Source organism: Camelus dromedarius, chromosome 4 (genome assembly GCF_036321535.1).
Source record: "Camelus dromedarius isolate mCamDro1 chromosome 4, mCamDro1.pat, whole genome shotgun sequence".
In the NCBI taxonomy this organism is placed as follows: Eukaryota; Metazoa; Chordata; class Mammalia; order Artiodactyla; family Camelidae; genus Camelus; species Camelus dromedarius.
Window position 1 is genome coordinate 50,866,660 of NC_087439.1, and position 14,446 is coordinate 50,881,105.

General features: G+C 39.9%; 1 protein-coding gene across 2 annotated transcripts in view; it reads right to left on the reverse strand.

The window, feature by feature from the left end:
• PDE11A (phosphodiesterase 11A) overlaps positions 1-14,446 on the reverse strand; it is a 360,789-nt gene that overhangs the window by 73,595 nt on the left and 272,748 nt on the right. For both annotated transcript variants that reach the window (XM_064484931.1, XM_010991251.3), the window contains exons 11-12: positions 12,287-12,433; positions 11,916-12,023 (exon numbers count right to left, since the gene is read on the reverse strand). In XM_064484931.1, coding sequence (XP_064341001.1) covers positions 11,916-12,023; positions 12,287-12,433 — 255 coding nt within the window. The remainder of the gene's footprint in view (positions 1-11,915; positions 12,024-12,286; positions 12,434-14,446) is intronic.

The following is a 14,446-nucleotide window of genomic DNA, read 5'->3' on the forward strand; positions in this document are numbered from 1 at the left end:
TGTAGCTTCTCACCTTTGAGGATGTAGATTCTCAGTTCATTCTCTTACTTTCAAGGAGCTCGTCATCCTAACTTTTCTTTTGCTGGCGTCCTCAAGTCTTGGGTTCAGTTTCCCCAGCAGATACTCTGGCTTCCTGAACAGATCAGGGGAAGAATAGTTCTCTGACTACATGAATGGATGGAGACGTGGGGACTCCGTGTTGTCATCACTCCCTCACTCAGCTCACCCCATTTTTGTGGTGTCTGATGCCTCCAGTTCCTGCACTTGGACAGCTTCTGGGGGGACACTGTTTCTCATGTGTACCCCTTCCTCCACCCTCTCACCCGGAAGGCACTTGGGTTGGACCTTCCTTTTCTCTGTTAATCTACGAACCATCTTCCCTCCATTTTCTGCCTTCATATATTATGGTTCCATGAAAAGGTGGAATTTGTGTCCATTTTTCATTCTTATTGTGATTTTGGGGGTGATTCTTGAAAGGAGAAGAGAACATAAATGTCTTTATCTGTCCTCTCTGTCATCTTGAAATTGTAAGTCAGTTTTGTTCAGTTTGGATCTTGCTAACACTAAGTAAATCCTGAAAGTCTACCACGTATGAAATAATTATCCACGATACTCTGGAAATCAATGTTATAAACATGATGAAAACACACTGAAATTTGGAGAGATTTTGCCTGTGACGATGCTACTGATTATAACTAGCTGATGATTTAGAATAGTAAGAATAGGGGTGGATAATGTCAAAACAAGGTAATTCAACTAGAAATTTAATTAGAAGATAAAATCGAATGCCATCTTATAGTCTTAAGATCAAAATCTCAAATTATTTTTAAGCCATCAGTTATCACCCATTGTTTAATGTGATGGAATATATTTTACTGTAAGGTTCTTTGCAGCCACCTCCCTGCCCTGCCCCACCTCTACACCTTCTTGGAAATCAGCATCTTGCTCTTAAACTATTCGTATCATGGATATTCCTGAGAATTTGATGAAAGCCATGGATCTTCTTCCCAGAAATTATTCTATAATCGTATGGTGCTCAAAGAACAATGGAGCCCACGTCCGGGTCCTCGGAATAAGGAGTCCCTGAAGTGCAGCACACACACAATCACACGGAACGTATGTACCTCTCTTGACTGTGACACCTGGGTTACTGAAGCAGCACCTATCTCTTGACTGTGATTTAAAGCCGCCTGATAAGTGGTTTCTGAGAATTGTCAGGCCTGAAAGGTGTCCACCTGCCACTAAGTGTCCATTTGCCTTGCCCCTCCCCTCCCCTCATTCATCTTCTTTCTGGTCCGATCCATTCTGACCTACACTTAACACACACTAAGGAGAAAAAGTCAACTGCCTGCAGAAGACAATATACTTTCAGAAGAGAACAGGGCAGCAGCAGGAAGTATATTTTAAAGCATTTCTCCTCTGCTTAATTCTATTTTATTTTTATTTTCAAATAAAATGATGTATTTTCTGCTCCTGATCCAATAATTAAGGGTTTTGTTGACTTTTCTGTTATTCTCTCTTCTCACCTGTATTCCCTCCTGGTCCATATCAGAAATGTAAAGTAGTGCATACAGCACGTCTAAGTAAAGAGACAGCCAAGGCACACAGGCCTAGTTTCCATGCCACCCTCTCCAGAAAAGCCTGCGACTGCCTTCTGCGCAGGCCTCCAGGGACAGTCCTTCGCTGGGTTAAATGCATGCTGACGTGACTCCACCCACTGCCGCTAGAGTATGTAATCACTGGAACTCCAAAGGACCCAAACAGTAAGACTGATTCCCAGAGTTCCTGAAACTACTCAGTAATTTCCTTCCACTTAGTCAACATAAAATGTAAACCAGTGAGGACGTGCCCCCATCACAAACCTGATCCTGTCTGATACTCGTGGACAGAGGAATATCATGGCCAGAGGAAAAATGACTGTTGCTGTGTGGCTCTGTAGAATTCAAAAGTATATAAAAAGAATCATACTATACATATAGAGCCATAATATCCACACTAGATGGTGCTGCACAGGCCTCATTCATTTAACAATGTTACTAGGTGCTGAGTATGTATCAAGTAACTGATGTATCTGAGAAGAGAGGCTTCGGGCAATACTGACAACAGTTGGTACTCCTATGACACTTAGTATATGCCAGGCACTCTCCTAAACACTCAAGTACATGAATTCATGTAGTCCTTATAAGAACCTTCTGAGGGAAGACCGTTGTAATCTCTCCCCCATTTTATAGATGAGGACATCGAGGCACCAGACTACACCACTGGAATGAAACAGAGGTGGGATTAGAGCCCAGGCCACCTGACCCCCAGTCGGTGTTCTTACCCCGTGTGCTATCCAGCCACTAAGGTGAGCGTGCGTGTGCAGTTGTGCTTTTAAGGACTCTGGTGATGATCGAGTGTCACATAATAGGCTTTTAAAGAATCACTTGGCATGTGCTTTATTCCACAGAGGATGTTGTTCTTGAATGGTAAGAGGTGAATCCTGCAGAGCACTGGACATCTTGAGCCAGACATAGTTCTGGTGCATCAAGATGTGACGGATTTAAAATCAAGTTTAGAGAAAAAAGAAAGATACAATGGTTTGTATATACCATCCCAACTTTATAAAATGTCTCAATACATGCATAGAAAAAGATGGCCAGGACATGCATCAAAATGTTACCAATAGTGGGATCACAGGTGACTTGAAAGTTTTTCCTTTGTGTCCAAAATTTCCTTAAAGAATGTTTATTCATTAGAATATATATATATATATAGTGTGTATGTGTGTAATTTTTTTTTTATTTAAAAATAAGCCCATGTTTCATCAAACTGTCCTGGCTTGGAATAAAATAGTGACACCCTGAAAAGCATCCATTCATTCATTTATTCATTGAGCAAATGTTGATTCAGCATTTACTCTGTCCCAGGCACTTGGAACAGAGCACTGAGGAGGACATGCATGCCTGATCCTCATTGCACATACAGTCTGGTCATGCCTTGTGCCAACTGAAACAGTGCCACAGAACACCCTCTTCTAGTGAGAAACTGTCAGAACACTGGTTGCAATTTGTGGAAGAAAGTAATGGTGAAAGTGACTAGTTGCTTCTGCTTTGTTTCTTGGAGACAGTGCATCACAGACTGCATGCTCCTTGTCATGTATGCAGCTATGGCATGGGAATCCAAGAAAGTCATGCCAGAAATCTGGCTGTCAGAGGTACTGAGTGACAAGGAATTTCCTGAGTTCATCCTGCCGATTCTGAGATCTGGCATTGGAGGACTAAGAGGGGGGGAATTCAGTGATGTACTGGAAATTCCTAATAGTCCCAGAAATCCCAAACCAAAGAAGGTCCTTGGCTCCGAATGCTTCTCCATGGATGCTAGTGGTCAGGAACTGCAGTGGAGCCTTCAGTGGACTGGCTGAGGCTGAGGGAGAGCATGACAGGCTTTTGTAGCGTCTTTATTCTCCCCTTCATCCTTCTTTTTCTTCTGGATAAGAAGAGGAAAGAGGACTGCTCAGACCATTCTGATGGGTTATGAAGAACATGGTTTCTTAGGGAAATGCCTCCTCTAGAAGAATCTTCACACTGTATCCCTAATCGTGTCATCCTGCCTCAACTCATCCATATGTGACTTCACACCTTAGATGTGGTGTGAGCTCAGGGCCGAAAGGCAGCATTTACAGAAGTAGCATTTAACCTCCGGTATTTCTTCATTTCTGTAGGCAGTGTTGCAGGCACTCTGTCTGGGGTCTTTGTTTGGTAGATTATTAAAATCAAATTTACTATAGCCATTGAGTGCTCTTTGAGGATTTCATTGTAAAGGCCACATACAAAGTGCTCAAGTCTTCTAAAGAATGCCCCAAACTGCAGTGCTGATGGCTGGTCCGGCTGTGCTAGGCCATCCTTCACAGCAGAGTCTAACTGTGAAATTCAGATCTCCTTCCTAACAAGGTTCTATGAGAAGGGTGCCTCAATCACCCTCCCAATTCAGCCCATACCCCAGTTGAGTAGATCAGTGGACCAGAGTGCTAAGAAAATTGTTAAGGCACATGTTTGGGCTCCACGGGCATTTACAGCAAGCCCAGCACCCAGCTTTATGGAACTCTATTTCGTTTGCTTCAGGATGGAATGGCCACTTCTCAATATGTAAATCCCAGGGGCTGGCTGATGGATACCAATCTATTCAATTTGCCCCAAAGCAATGATTTTAGGCAGAGAACTTTCTCAGCTTTAAGACGGAAAGCAGATTTTCAGTTGCCTACCAAGACTATTTACAAATAAATCTGTACTATTTGACATCATGTCCTATCCTCTTTTATTTTATTTATTTTGTGTTATTTAATTATTTTTATTTTGGCAGGGCAGGTGTGGGGAGGTAATTAGGTTTATTTATTTTTAGAGGAGGTACTGGGGATTGAACCTAGGCATGACCTTGTGTATGCTAAGCATGTGCTCTACCACTTGAGCTATACCCTCCCCCCTTGTCCTATCTTCTTTTTAAAAAAGATCCTGTCTTTGCCAGCCAGAGATAGTGGGTGATGAAAGCATAAGGGGGAGGAGAACAGGTATTCACAACACAAGCCTCTTTGCAGAAAAAACCCTTCTGGACAAACCATAGCATCTATATTTAATGGTCATACTCCCTTGGTGTTAATGTTTGACTGCCCATATTTGGGTCTCCTAGGTTGAAAAAGAGGCACTTCAGTTCCATTTTGAGGTCAAGAGACCAGAACTCTACCATCTCTTAGGAGGGGCCCAACCAGAACCACATTTCCATGTCCCCTTCACCATAGCATGCAATATAACACAAACCAGCCATAGTTTGTCCAAGGGAATTATCCACAGGAGTGGGATAGTTCTGATCAAATTTACTTCTCTTTCTTTTCAAGATACTAGTCAATTATCAATTTGGCACTAATTAAATATTGATTTAAGTCCACAACGATCCTTTCTTTGTCAAGCTCAGAGTTAGGAAACCTTACAGTCTACACTTAAATACTTTCTTTTATAACCAGAGGCTTCTGGAGGACTTATTATCAAATCATAAAACCTAAATCATGTTTTGGACATAAGCTGTTCCTCAGCCTCAAATAATATTGCAAATGCTTGTGCCTGTCTCAGAACGACAAGGCAGCAAAACTGGTATAATTATACATGTTGAGTAAACATTTGATGCGTGAATAAAAAAACTAAATTGATACTAATCAGTTTTATTTAGTTATTTTTAACCACCTCCTGGACTTTATTTTTAACCTACTTGGTATCACAAATTAAGAAAATTATCTATTTTGGAAAGTTACAAGCATATGAACAATAAAAGCTGTGTTGAACCCCCATGTGCTCATTTACCTAACTGCCTGTTTTGTTTCTTCTGTCTCTTCATATGCACTGTTTTGTTTATTCATTTGCTAGAGTATTTCAAAGCAAACCTCTGGCATCTGTCAATACTCTTTATTTCATTCTCAAGAAGTCCTGATGTGATAAAATAAAAATTGGTCCATGTATCTCTGCTCTCATATTTTGATAAACACAATGAAAGAAATACAAATGGTAAGAAAATTTCAGAGTAACTATCTTAGTAAGGCTTACAAAATTGAGGTTTCTACTTCAATTTAAATAATACAAAAAATACTGTATTTCAAAAACAAACAAAAGAAAAAACATAGATTCTTAAGTACTTAGCTTTCAACATTAAGCATATATGCATTTATGATTTTTTGAGGACAAACCATGTTTTGTTCATGTTTAGAAATACAGTTTATATTTTATGATGAATTACTAGTGAATTGAATATAATATAATGTGGTTTGTGAGCACAGAAAATGAAGCAGATCACCAGGTGAACATTAACTGTGCAGAAAGACAGCCCTCTCCAAGTGCCACAAGAAGCCAGGTCGATGAATTTTAAGAAAATGAGGCCTCTTCAAAACCGAAGTTTCATTAGCCATCATTGAGCCAAAATTAAACATGAGAATCATGAAAAATGAAAACTTTTTTAGGTTCCCAACCTGACACCCTTAGGTGCCAGGTTTCAGCCTCAAGAATGTGCCACTACTAAGTCATAAACCGTGGAGGATGGAGGCCGTGATAAATGACTGTGGCTCTATTGCTGGGTCTCCCTGACCTGGAGGATTTGGCTGACATCATAAAATACAAAGCGACAGATTAAGCAGTTTACCAACACCGTAAAAACCTCAGGAATAAATTCACTTTAATAAAAAATCCTATATTTTAACTAGGCAGCCACAGCCCCGAAACCACATACGTTTCCCTGCAAGCCCACATCCATGGGCAAGAGCCTCTACTCTCGCTGAAACGCCGGACATGATTATGTGCATACACTTTCACAATTTACATGTCCTAAGAAAAATACTCAGCCCTGGCTGATGGTGCGGGAGAATTTATTTTCCCTAGAAAGGGAATGACCCATAACTCATAAATGGCAGCGCTTAAAGTGAGTTATGGAGGTTACTCTTCTGTGTGAGGAAATGGATTGGATTATCCTTCTGCCCAATTGTATGTTTGATTATTAGCACACCGGGTTCTTAATTATGTGAGGCTTTGCCTTTTTCCTTTTATAAAATAAATGTGGATAACGAGAATGTCAGCTGGAAGCATGGCGTGCCGAACTGGGGCTCTGAGAGGTGGCCAAAGAGAATAAAAATAGAAACCTTCTGAAATGATGAAAAACCAGAAGTCCTAAATGTAATTTAAATACAGTATTCAAACTGATTAGCTCCGTAGTTAATTTACAGTGTCCAGCGCTGATATTCTACGAAAACATGAAAAATCACTCCTTTCCTAAATTAAAAATTTGCCATCTTTGACGTTACCCTGGAAATCTAGATAGAACTACATGAAGATTAAAGAATCGGCTTGTCTAATATTCAGATTTTATTGTATTACTATGATAATGCTGCCATTTAGTTTAAAGTAAATATGACTAGTTACTACTTGTATTGATAAGAAAATGCAACGTAAAAATGATGTTTGATCATTACAAACATGATTATTGTTTGTCTACTTGGTTACTGTCAGTTACAGAACAAAACTGTAGATCTCTTTGTGCCTTCCAATGTTACAATCTGCAAAGAAATTAGATTTCTGTCGAGATTAGAGTTCTGGTTATTGAGCAAAAATATTTTATTTCAAAACAACTGGTTCTATCCTTCTTTGGGGTGGAAGGGGGAGAATTCCAATTGTGCTTCTAAGATCTCCTTCCAGAAGAAATTTTCTACCTGAAAAATCAAGGACTTCCCTGAACACGGCAGACAGAGGACAGCACATTATCCTCAAGCTAGTGAACAGGACGGATGTTTCTTCCTGAATGTCCCTACGGCTCTCTAGTTTGAATTATCAATAAAACGGCCTGGCTTATCTCTGAAAATAACCTTGTTGACAACCCAAATATGGACTTAAATGCGCTACCTCCACATTTAAGATTTAAGAAGCCCCCAGTAAATGTCGGGGAGGGGGTCAATGTGTTTGCTGCGATACTTGGTCATTATAGTGTGTAACTGCAGTTTCCCACCAGCACTACGCCGCCAGCACTGCCATAAATTTTCCTGTGATCATGTGCTCTTCTCTTATATCCAGTGAATTCTGCAAGATCATAATATTCTATATGAACCCTAGCTGAACCTTGGTGTGATATGAAGAAAGAACAAGATTTCTAGCAGTGATAGTTGTTCATCATTTTATAGTTTTTTGAAAAACTGGACACTGAGCAGCATGGTTCCCTGAATAATATTACCTTAAACTAAATCCACTCATTCAATGAAACTTTATTGAGCCCTACAGGATACAGGGCATGGCCCAAAGCGCTAATGAGTACATTTATGGGATAATAAAGAATACTGACTCTTAAGGAAACCTTTCTCTCCCCCTGGAAAATCTGTCAGAGCTCATACATCATTTATAAAACCGAAAAATGCCTCTGCAACCTTGGCATCACCACCTGCCTTTTATTTCACAGAATACAAACAAAAGCATGGTCCGTTCCTTTATCTGGTCTACACTGTGCATATAAGAAATGTGCTTATCATTTTTCCTTATGTATGTGCTTGATGAAATGTTTATTCTAAATGAGTCAATAAATACAGAGAATTTGTACAGTGATTTTTGATCTATTTGCAGGCTTTTATTCCCCATTTTAATTACAAATTACTGACACTACATACTGCATTTATCTGAGAAATTTAAAATATTTGGTAAATTTTAACCATCTAAATAGCTCTTTCGAAGCAAAGAATAATATTGAAACTTCCATTTTAATATTTGGAATTTCAGGCCAGAGGCTTTTCATAAATTAATACATCATTAACAGGGTTCCCGTGAACTAAATTTCCACCATTATATATTAAATTGCCTATCTTACAAAGCAGTTTGTTCTTTTTTTTTTTTTGATTTCTAAAGGAACAAAACCTCTTTGTTACCTAGACATTAGGCTGAATATGTCTGCAAAACACAGTTCTGAATCAATAAATTTATTTTCTGTGTTTGAAATGATTTTAGGGTTAAAAGTTAGGAAGCTGCTTCTCATATTTATAATTTGCTTGTTCTGTTGTGCATCACGTCATAGTTTACTCAGCAACGACACACAACTATGCATCTCCGCATTCCCAGAGACAATGGGCTTAGAAAACACACGGCCACAGATGTCAGACACACCAAGAGTGCCTTATTATTCACGCTAACAGCTCTGCGGGCAAGGCGGCAGTCCTAATACAGGTCCATCCTGCTAGGAGAGGCTCTTTCCAGACACAGTGGCTTTGTTGGTGTCTCTTTTAAGAAAAGAGTGTAGGGGTGTGTGTCTCAGTATCTCTTGTCCTACAAGAAAAGAAGCCCTTACAGTGAAGGTTGGTAAAGTTCCCCACCTGCCACCCGCCCCGCTTCTTTCCTGGCAGCTGACTGGGAAACTTTGCCTTGGAGCGCCATCTAGAGGAAGATTTAGCACACGTGCGCCGTGCTTTCTTGGCTGTGACTCAGGTTGAGTTCAGGGGTTAATGTATGGTGATTTTTTTTTTTTTCTTTTCAGATTAATAGAGAATTTTGGTTCTAACACAACACATGGAAATGGAATATGAGATAACTACAGTGGAAATAAAACCACTTATGAGAACGAGACTGCCCATGGTCAATTTGGAGAAGAGACTGCTTGTGTTAGAGACAAACAAAAGTTAACATTTTCAACTGTAACCCTTAGTCAAGTTCAGGAACATTTAATGAGCAGAAAATAATATCTTTTCCAGATGTGGCTATTCTATTCAATGCAAGGGAGAAAAAAATAACATTCACCAATGTAGTCTTTCCAAAGTCATATTTTTATTTTGCAACCTTTACCCCCTGCCAGGAGAACTTTAACAGTGAATTCTCTTCTCTTTTTGCACTAGCATTAATACAAAAACAAAACCCAAACCTTCTCAAATAGTGATATCCTTCAAGGTTGCTGAGCAGACTTGCAAAAACAACAACACCCTTGAAATATTTTGGCAGTATGAGTACCTCCATTGTGGTAACATGGTTTGAGAGTTCTGCTTTCTTCAACCTCTTGAAAAGGCTCAAGACTGTCCATATTGTGTCAACATTTACTGAAGAAAATTAGGTATGCATTCCATTTTCTAAGTGTCCACCTGACCTGGCAGATCTTGCCAGCTTCCCCCATTCCAACTATTTTAAGGCTTGTCATAAAATCTGTTTCTACTTTTTTTTAAACTGAAGTATAGTTGGTTTACAATGCTGTGTTAATTTCTGGTGTACAACAGTGATTCAGTCATATATATATATATATACACCATTTCGTACTGTTTTTCATTATAGGTTATTACAAGGTATTGAATATAGTTCCCTGTGCTATACAGTAGGACCTTGTTGTTTATCTCTTTTATATATAGTAGTGTGTATCTACAAATCTCGAACTCCCACTTTATCCTTTCACCTCGTTTCCCCTTTGGTAACCATAAGTTTGTTTTCTACGTCTGTGAGTCTGTTTCTGTTTTGTAAATAAGTTCATTTGTGTCATGTTTTAGATTCCACATATAAGTGACATCATATGGTATTTTTCTTTCTCTTCCTGGCTTGCTTCACTTAGTATGACAATCTCCAGGTCCATCCATGTTGCTAAAATCTGTTTCTGCTTTTGACATCTTTAATCTTTCATTGAAGAAGGTTCTTGCTTACTTATTTTGACAATTCATTTTTTTCTGATAATTCATTTTAAATCCATAGGTTTTTCCAAAATAATACGTTAATTATTTATTGAATATCCTTTATGAGCCATATATATGAACTCTGCACACAGAAAATTATTCCTTGTCTACTGAGATCTGATATGGAAAAGCAAGAGGAGAGTGGTCATTGTTTTTAAGCAACGTTGGGGCTTGAGCAATTAAGGCTCATAGCTCAAAGCATCTTCCTTCTTCACTTGATGGGCTGACTGCTTTCACAGTGTATGTGACAGAAAGATGAGGCCAGTGTAGTTCTTCCCAAGTTATTCTGTTTGCTACTTAAGCAGTTAAGGCCCCCCAAAAACAAGTCCTTGAGTATAAAAGTGAAGACATTTGGGTCCCATTTTCTTATGCTACATGTACATTTGAGCTCAAGTCAATCCAACACGAATTTGTTGACAACCAAGTGCATGACTAAAAGTATAGGGTGCTGGTGACGCTCTCAACAAGCAGATGTTGAGCAAACAAATGAAAGTTATTGCAAGAACAAGAAATGATCTCTTCAGCCTCAAGCAGCTTATTTTCTAGGAGAATGAGAAATCTGTACCTTAAAAGACACAGCAGAAAGAAAGATGTGTTGTACTAGAAACAGTGCAGAGAAGTAAGTAATTATCGATGCTTGAGGAGAAAACGAAGGACTTTGTGGGAAAAGTGGCATTAGATCAATGCCTTAAAGAATGAGCAAAATTTTAATAGGCAGAGAAGGGGGCAGAGCATTTCATAAGGAAGGAGCAGAAGTCTTCATTCATGTGGATCAAAGGAAAATGTCATCTGGAGTTTCCTCTTTTGGCTTTAAATTTTAATCTGGGTGCAAAGATGTAAGGTATTCAGATTTATGTTATGAGAATCAAAACTCATCTTTTTTTTGCATGTGGTACGTATGTTACCACATACACGTATGTATACACGTATGTATGTATCACCAGGAGGCCAAAGAAACTAATATATTTAAGCCAGAAACCATTTTACTTGATGATAGCTCAACAATGAAAGCAGAAATAAGACCAAAATGAGCCTTATGTCTCGCCAGCAAATGGAGATGAAGAGAGGATTTTTGTTTCAGTCTTTGCCACAAACATTTGCTTTTAGATGAAATTCCAAGGCTTACCTCTGCCTGGCTGCCCTGGCTGTCTCCATAAAATAGACTGGCCACCTTAACTGGGTTACAGCTCCTGGAGTGGTGGTTTGAGGCGCAGTGTGCCCCTAAGCCCTGACAGCATTCTCTCCTTCTCCCTCCTCCCTGGGGCCTCCCAGGCCATTGTCCTGGGAAGGGCACTCTCAGGATTCCCATGCCCCTGCGGGTAATGTTCACACATTCTGACTTTGCCTTTCCACCAGCCTAGACAGTCTTATCCAGCGATCTCTTTGTTAGTCACTCATCCCCATATCCTCTGCAAAAAGACTGCTTTGAAAATCCAAGCATTTCTTTTGTAAAAAAGAACCTGTTTCCTAAGATAAAGCATTAAAAAAAAAAAAAAGACACAAGCAATCATTCCAAGACTATACCTGCTTCAAGGTGTCAGTGACTTTACAGCCTTAAAGCTCAGAAATCGTTGTGAAATATATATACTCCCATAACCAGGGTAGGTAAGTTCCAACCGTAAAATAAATCACAGGGCAATTCGTCAGAGAAACAAGAACGGGAAAGGGAAGGCTGTAGGTCCACACACACGACAGATGACCTTCTGCCATCACCGAACACACTTACAGTTAACATCGCAAACATCAGTTGGCACACGTTGAAGGCATGTCTCCAGTTGTGGTACAGAACCATTCGATAATTTTTCCTCACTGTCAAAAGCCACCTACACAATGTCTGAAATGGGAAGGGAAAGGTTACGTCAGACCGTTGTGTGTGTCTCCAGTGAGCCATTGTCAAAATGATGCCCTGTGTCTGAGTAACCCTCAGTGATCAAAGTCCTTCCCCAAACATCTCATGCAGACCTCATGGTAATCCCATGAGCTGGGCACGGAAAGTACTATTATCCCCAGTTTGTGTTTGGGAAACCTGAGGTTCAAAGTGGCTACCTTGTTGTCCCCGGGGGCACTCCTGGGACCACTCAAAACAGAACATCTTACCTCATAGTCGATTTTAAATTTCTGTACCATCCCCAGCTCCATGAACATCCGAAGAGCAGCCGTGATCATGGCATCAACGTCGAGAGAAAAGTCATCAAAATGTATGTCATCGATGGCAAGTTCCGACACCAGGGGGATGTTGGCTGCCTACAAAAGCAGGAGACATGTCAAGCCAAGTTCACCAGCTTTCCCAAGCCCTTCATCTTGCTCTCCTCTCCTGCTTATCAGACGTGCCCCATAAATCAGATCTGACCTGCACTTACACTCTGATACAGCTAAACTCTAAGCTGGAAATGTCTTTTGTTTCTGAACTGCAAATGCCCCAAGCAAATGAAGAGGGGAGGGGAGAGGGGAGAGGGAGGCTAATCTGAAGGAAAAATATACGCACTGGATTTAGTCTGCTGAATTTAGAATACAAAGCTGTCTACTTTACTGAAACTGCAGTCATACAATATATTCTGATGCATATTACAGAGCACTAAACGCAAGAAACATCTGGGCAGCCAGCAGCTGTGAATTCTAATTGCTGCTATTCAGGAGAAGGACATGGGAATACACCATTTTGCCTTGTTTCTTGCATCCTTATATCCTGTAGCCGTGCACTTGCTCTTTGTTACACACGTGTTCTGTATATTCAGAAAGATGGAAAGGATCAGACAGCACATCTCTAGTGCAAAATAAGTTTCTTAACAGGATAGATGTTTGGAGAGTTAGTGTGAGCATATGTTTCACTGAAGGAATAAATTGGTAATATTGTTTAGCATCATTCTATAAAAACATCACAACGTAATTACAATACTGGGTTGTACACATTCAGGGCTTTCAAAACACTCACGTTAGGCAGCTGTCAATCAGTTGCCCTACAAACTTAAAGGGAAGAAAAAAATCTTTGGGAATAATTTTTTTTTTTTGCTGATTTCATTGGGTTTCCCATATCCCTCAGGCCATTCCTGGTAAGGGAATTGGTTCTGTGTTTTCAGATTATAAGGGACCATTCTGTATTCATAATCCTAGTCTAGTCACTGGGTGTAAATTACCCAGGGAGTAATTTATACCCTGGGACTACTTTGGCTGAGCAATGAAATCCAACTGCTCACTCTAAGCAGCCCAGGAACCATTTAATCAATCCTTCCTTCCCAGCTCCATCTTAAAGGCAGATGCCATGTTTCTTTCCCTTAAGGAAGCTCCAGAACGACTCTCCATTTCCATCACAGGTTTCAGGGCTTTGCACACAGAGAATGCCATGTACTTAGAATGATCTGTACATGTTGTATTTGGTTCAAATTCAAACTCAAATACAACTGGAAAATCACTTCCCAAGAGGATAGAAGCCCTGTCTCAGAAGACACAAAGTCTTTCTGATCTCAGGGGAGGAGTGTGGTTCTGCACTGGCAAAGGAGGTCTGACTCTCTTATAGCTTGTTGCCAAGGAGCAGACATGGCGATGGAGACTGCATTGTTGCTCTCCAGGTGGCCCCTGTCTCACAGATTATTAATAGTCTATTCCCTGATGCCATCATAAATCCTCTACCCTTCAAAGGCACTAAATTCACTTAATTATCTTAAAAATTAAAGGATATAGGCATTTTTTTCATTATGAAATGTTAATGGAAAGGAAATAAGAACATTAGGTTGAAAAATGTAGGATGACCTCTGGTTCACCAAGACCCATCCTTATTGACCTTGTCTTTTTCCCCCTAATAGGTTGATTGATCCACGGTTAAATCATACCAGTCTATGGATCATTCTGCGCCCTGTCGTAAACCCTTGCCGACACTTGTAGATGCAGAGAAAGTCCCAAGTCTTTCAGGAATGATCATTTTCAGCTACTTTGAGAAGTATGGCCAGTTTTCATCTACATTCCTGGGTTCAAGAGCAGTTTCTGGAGAAATCTATGAAGATTAAAGAGTACTGTATGTCCTGTGGAGGTGTGCATGGAGGTCTAGTTTGTAAAAGCTTTGGAAAGAGTATTCCCAAATTTCCTTGTTATAGAAACACAAGCACCCCATCTCTTCTGGTAAGTAGAGAATGGGACCACATCTTCCAAACTTGTAACTACTCTAGCCATAGGATATTAACAAAACAAATCAAAGTCAATTTCTCCAAGCGTCAGTCTTCAGTTTTTAAATATTTCTAAGGTACCATATCCCTAAATCAAAGA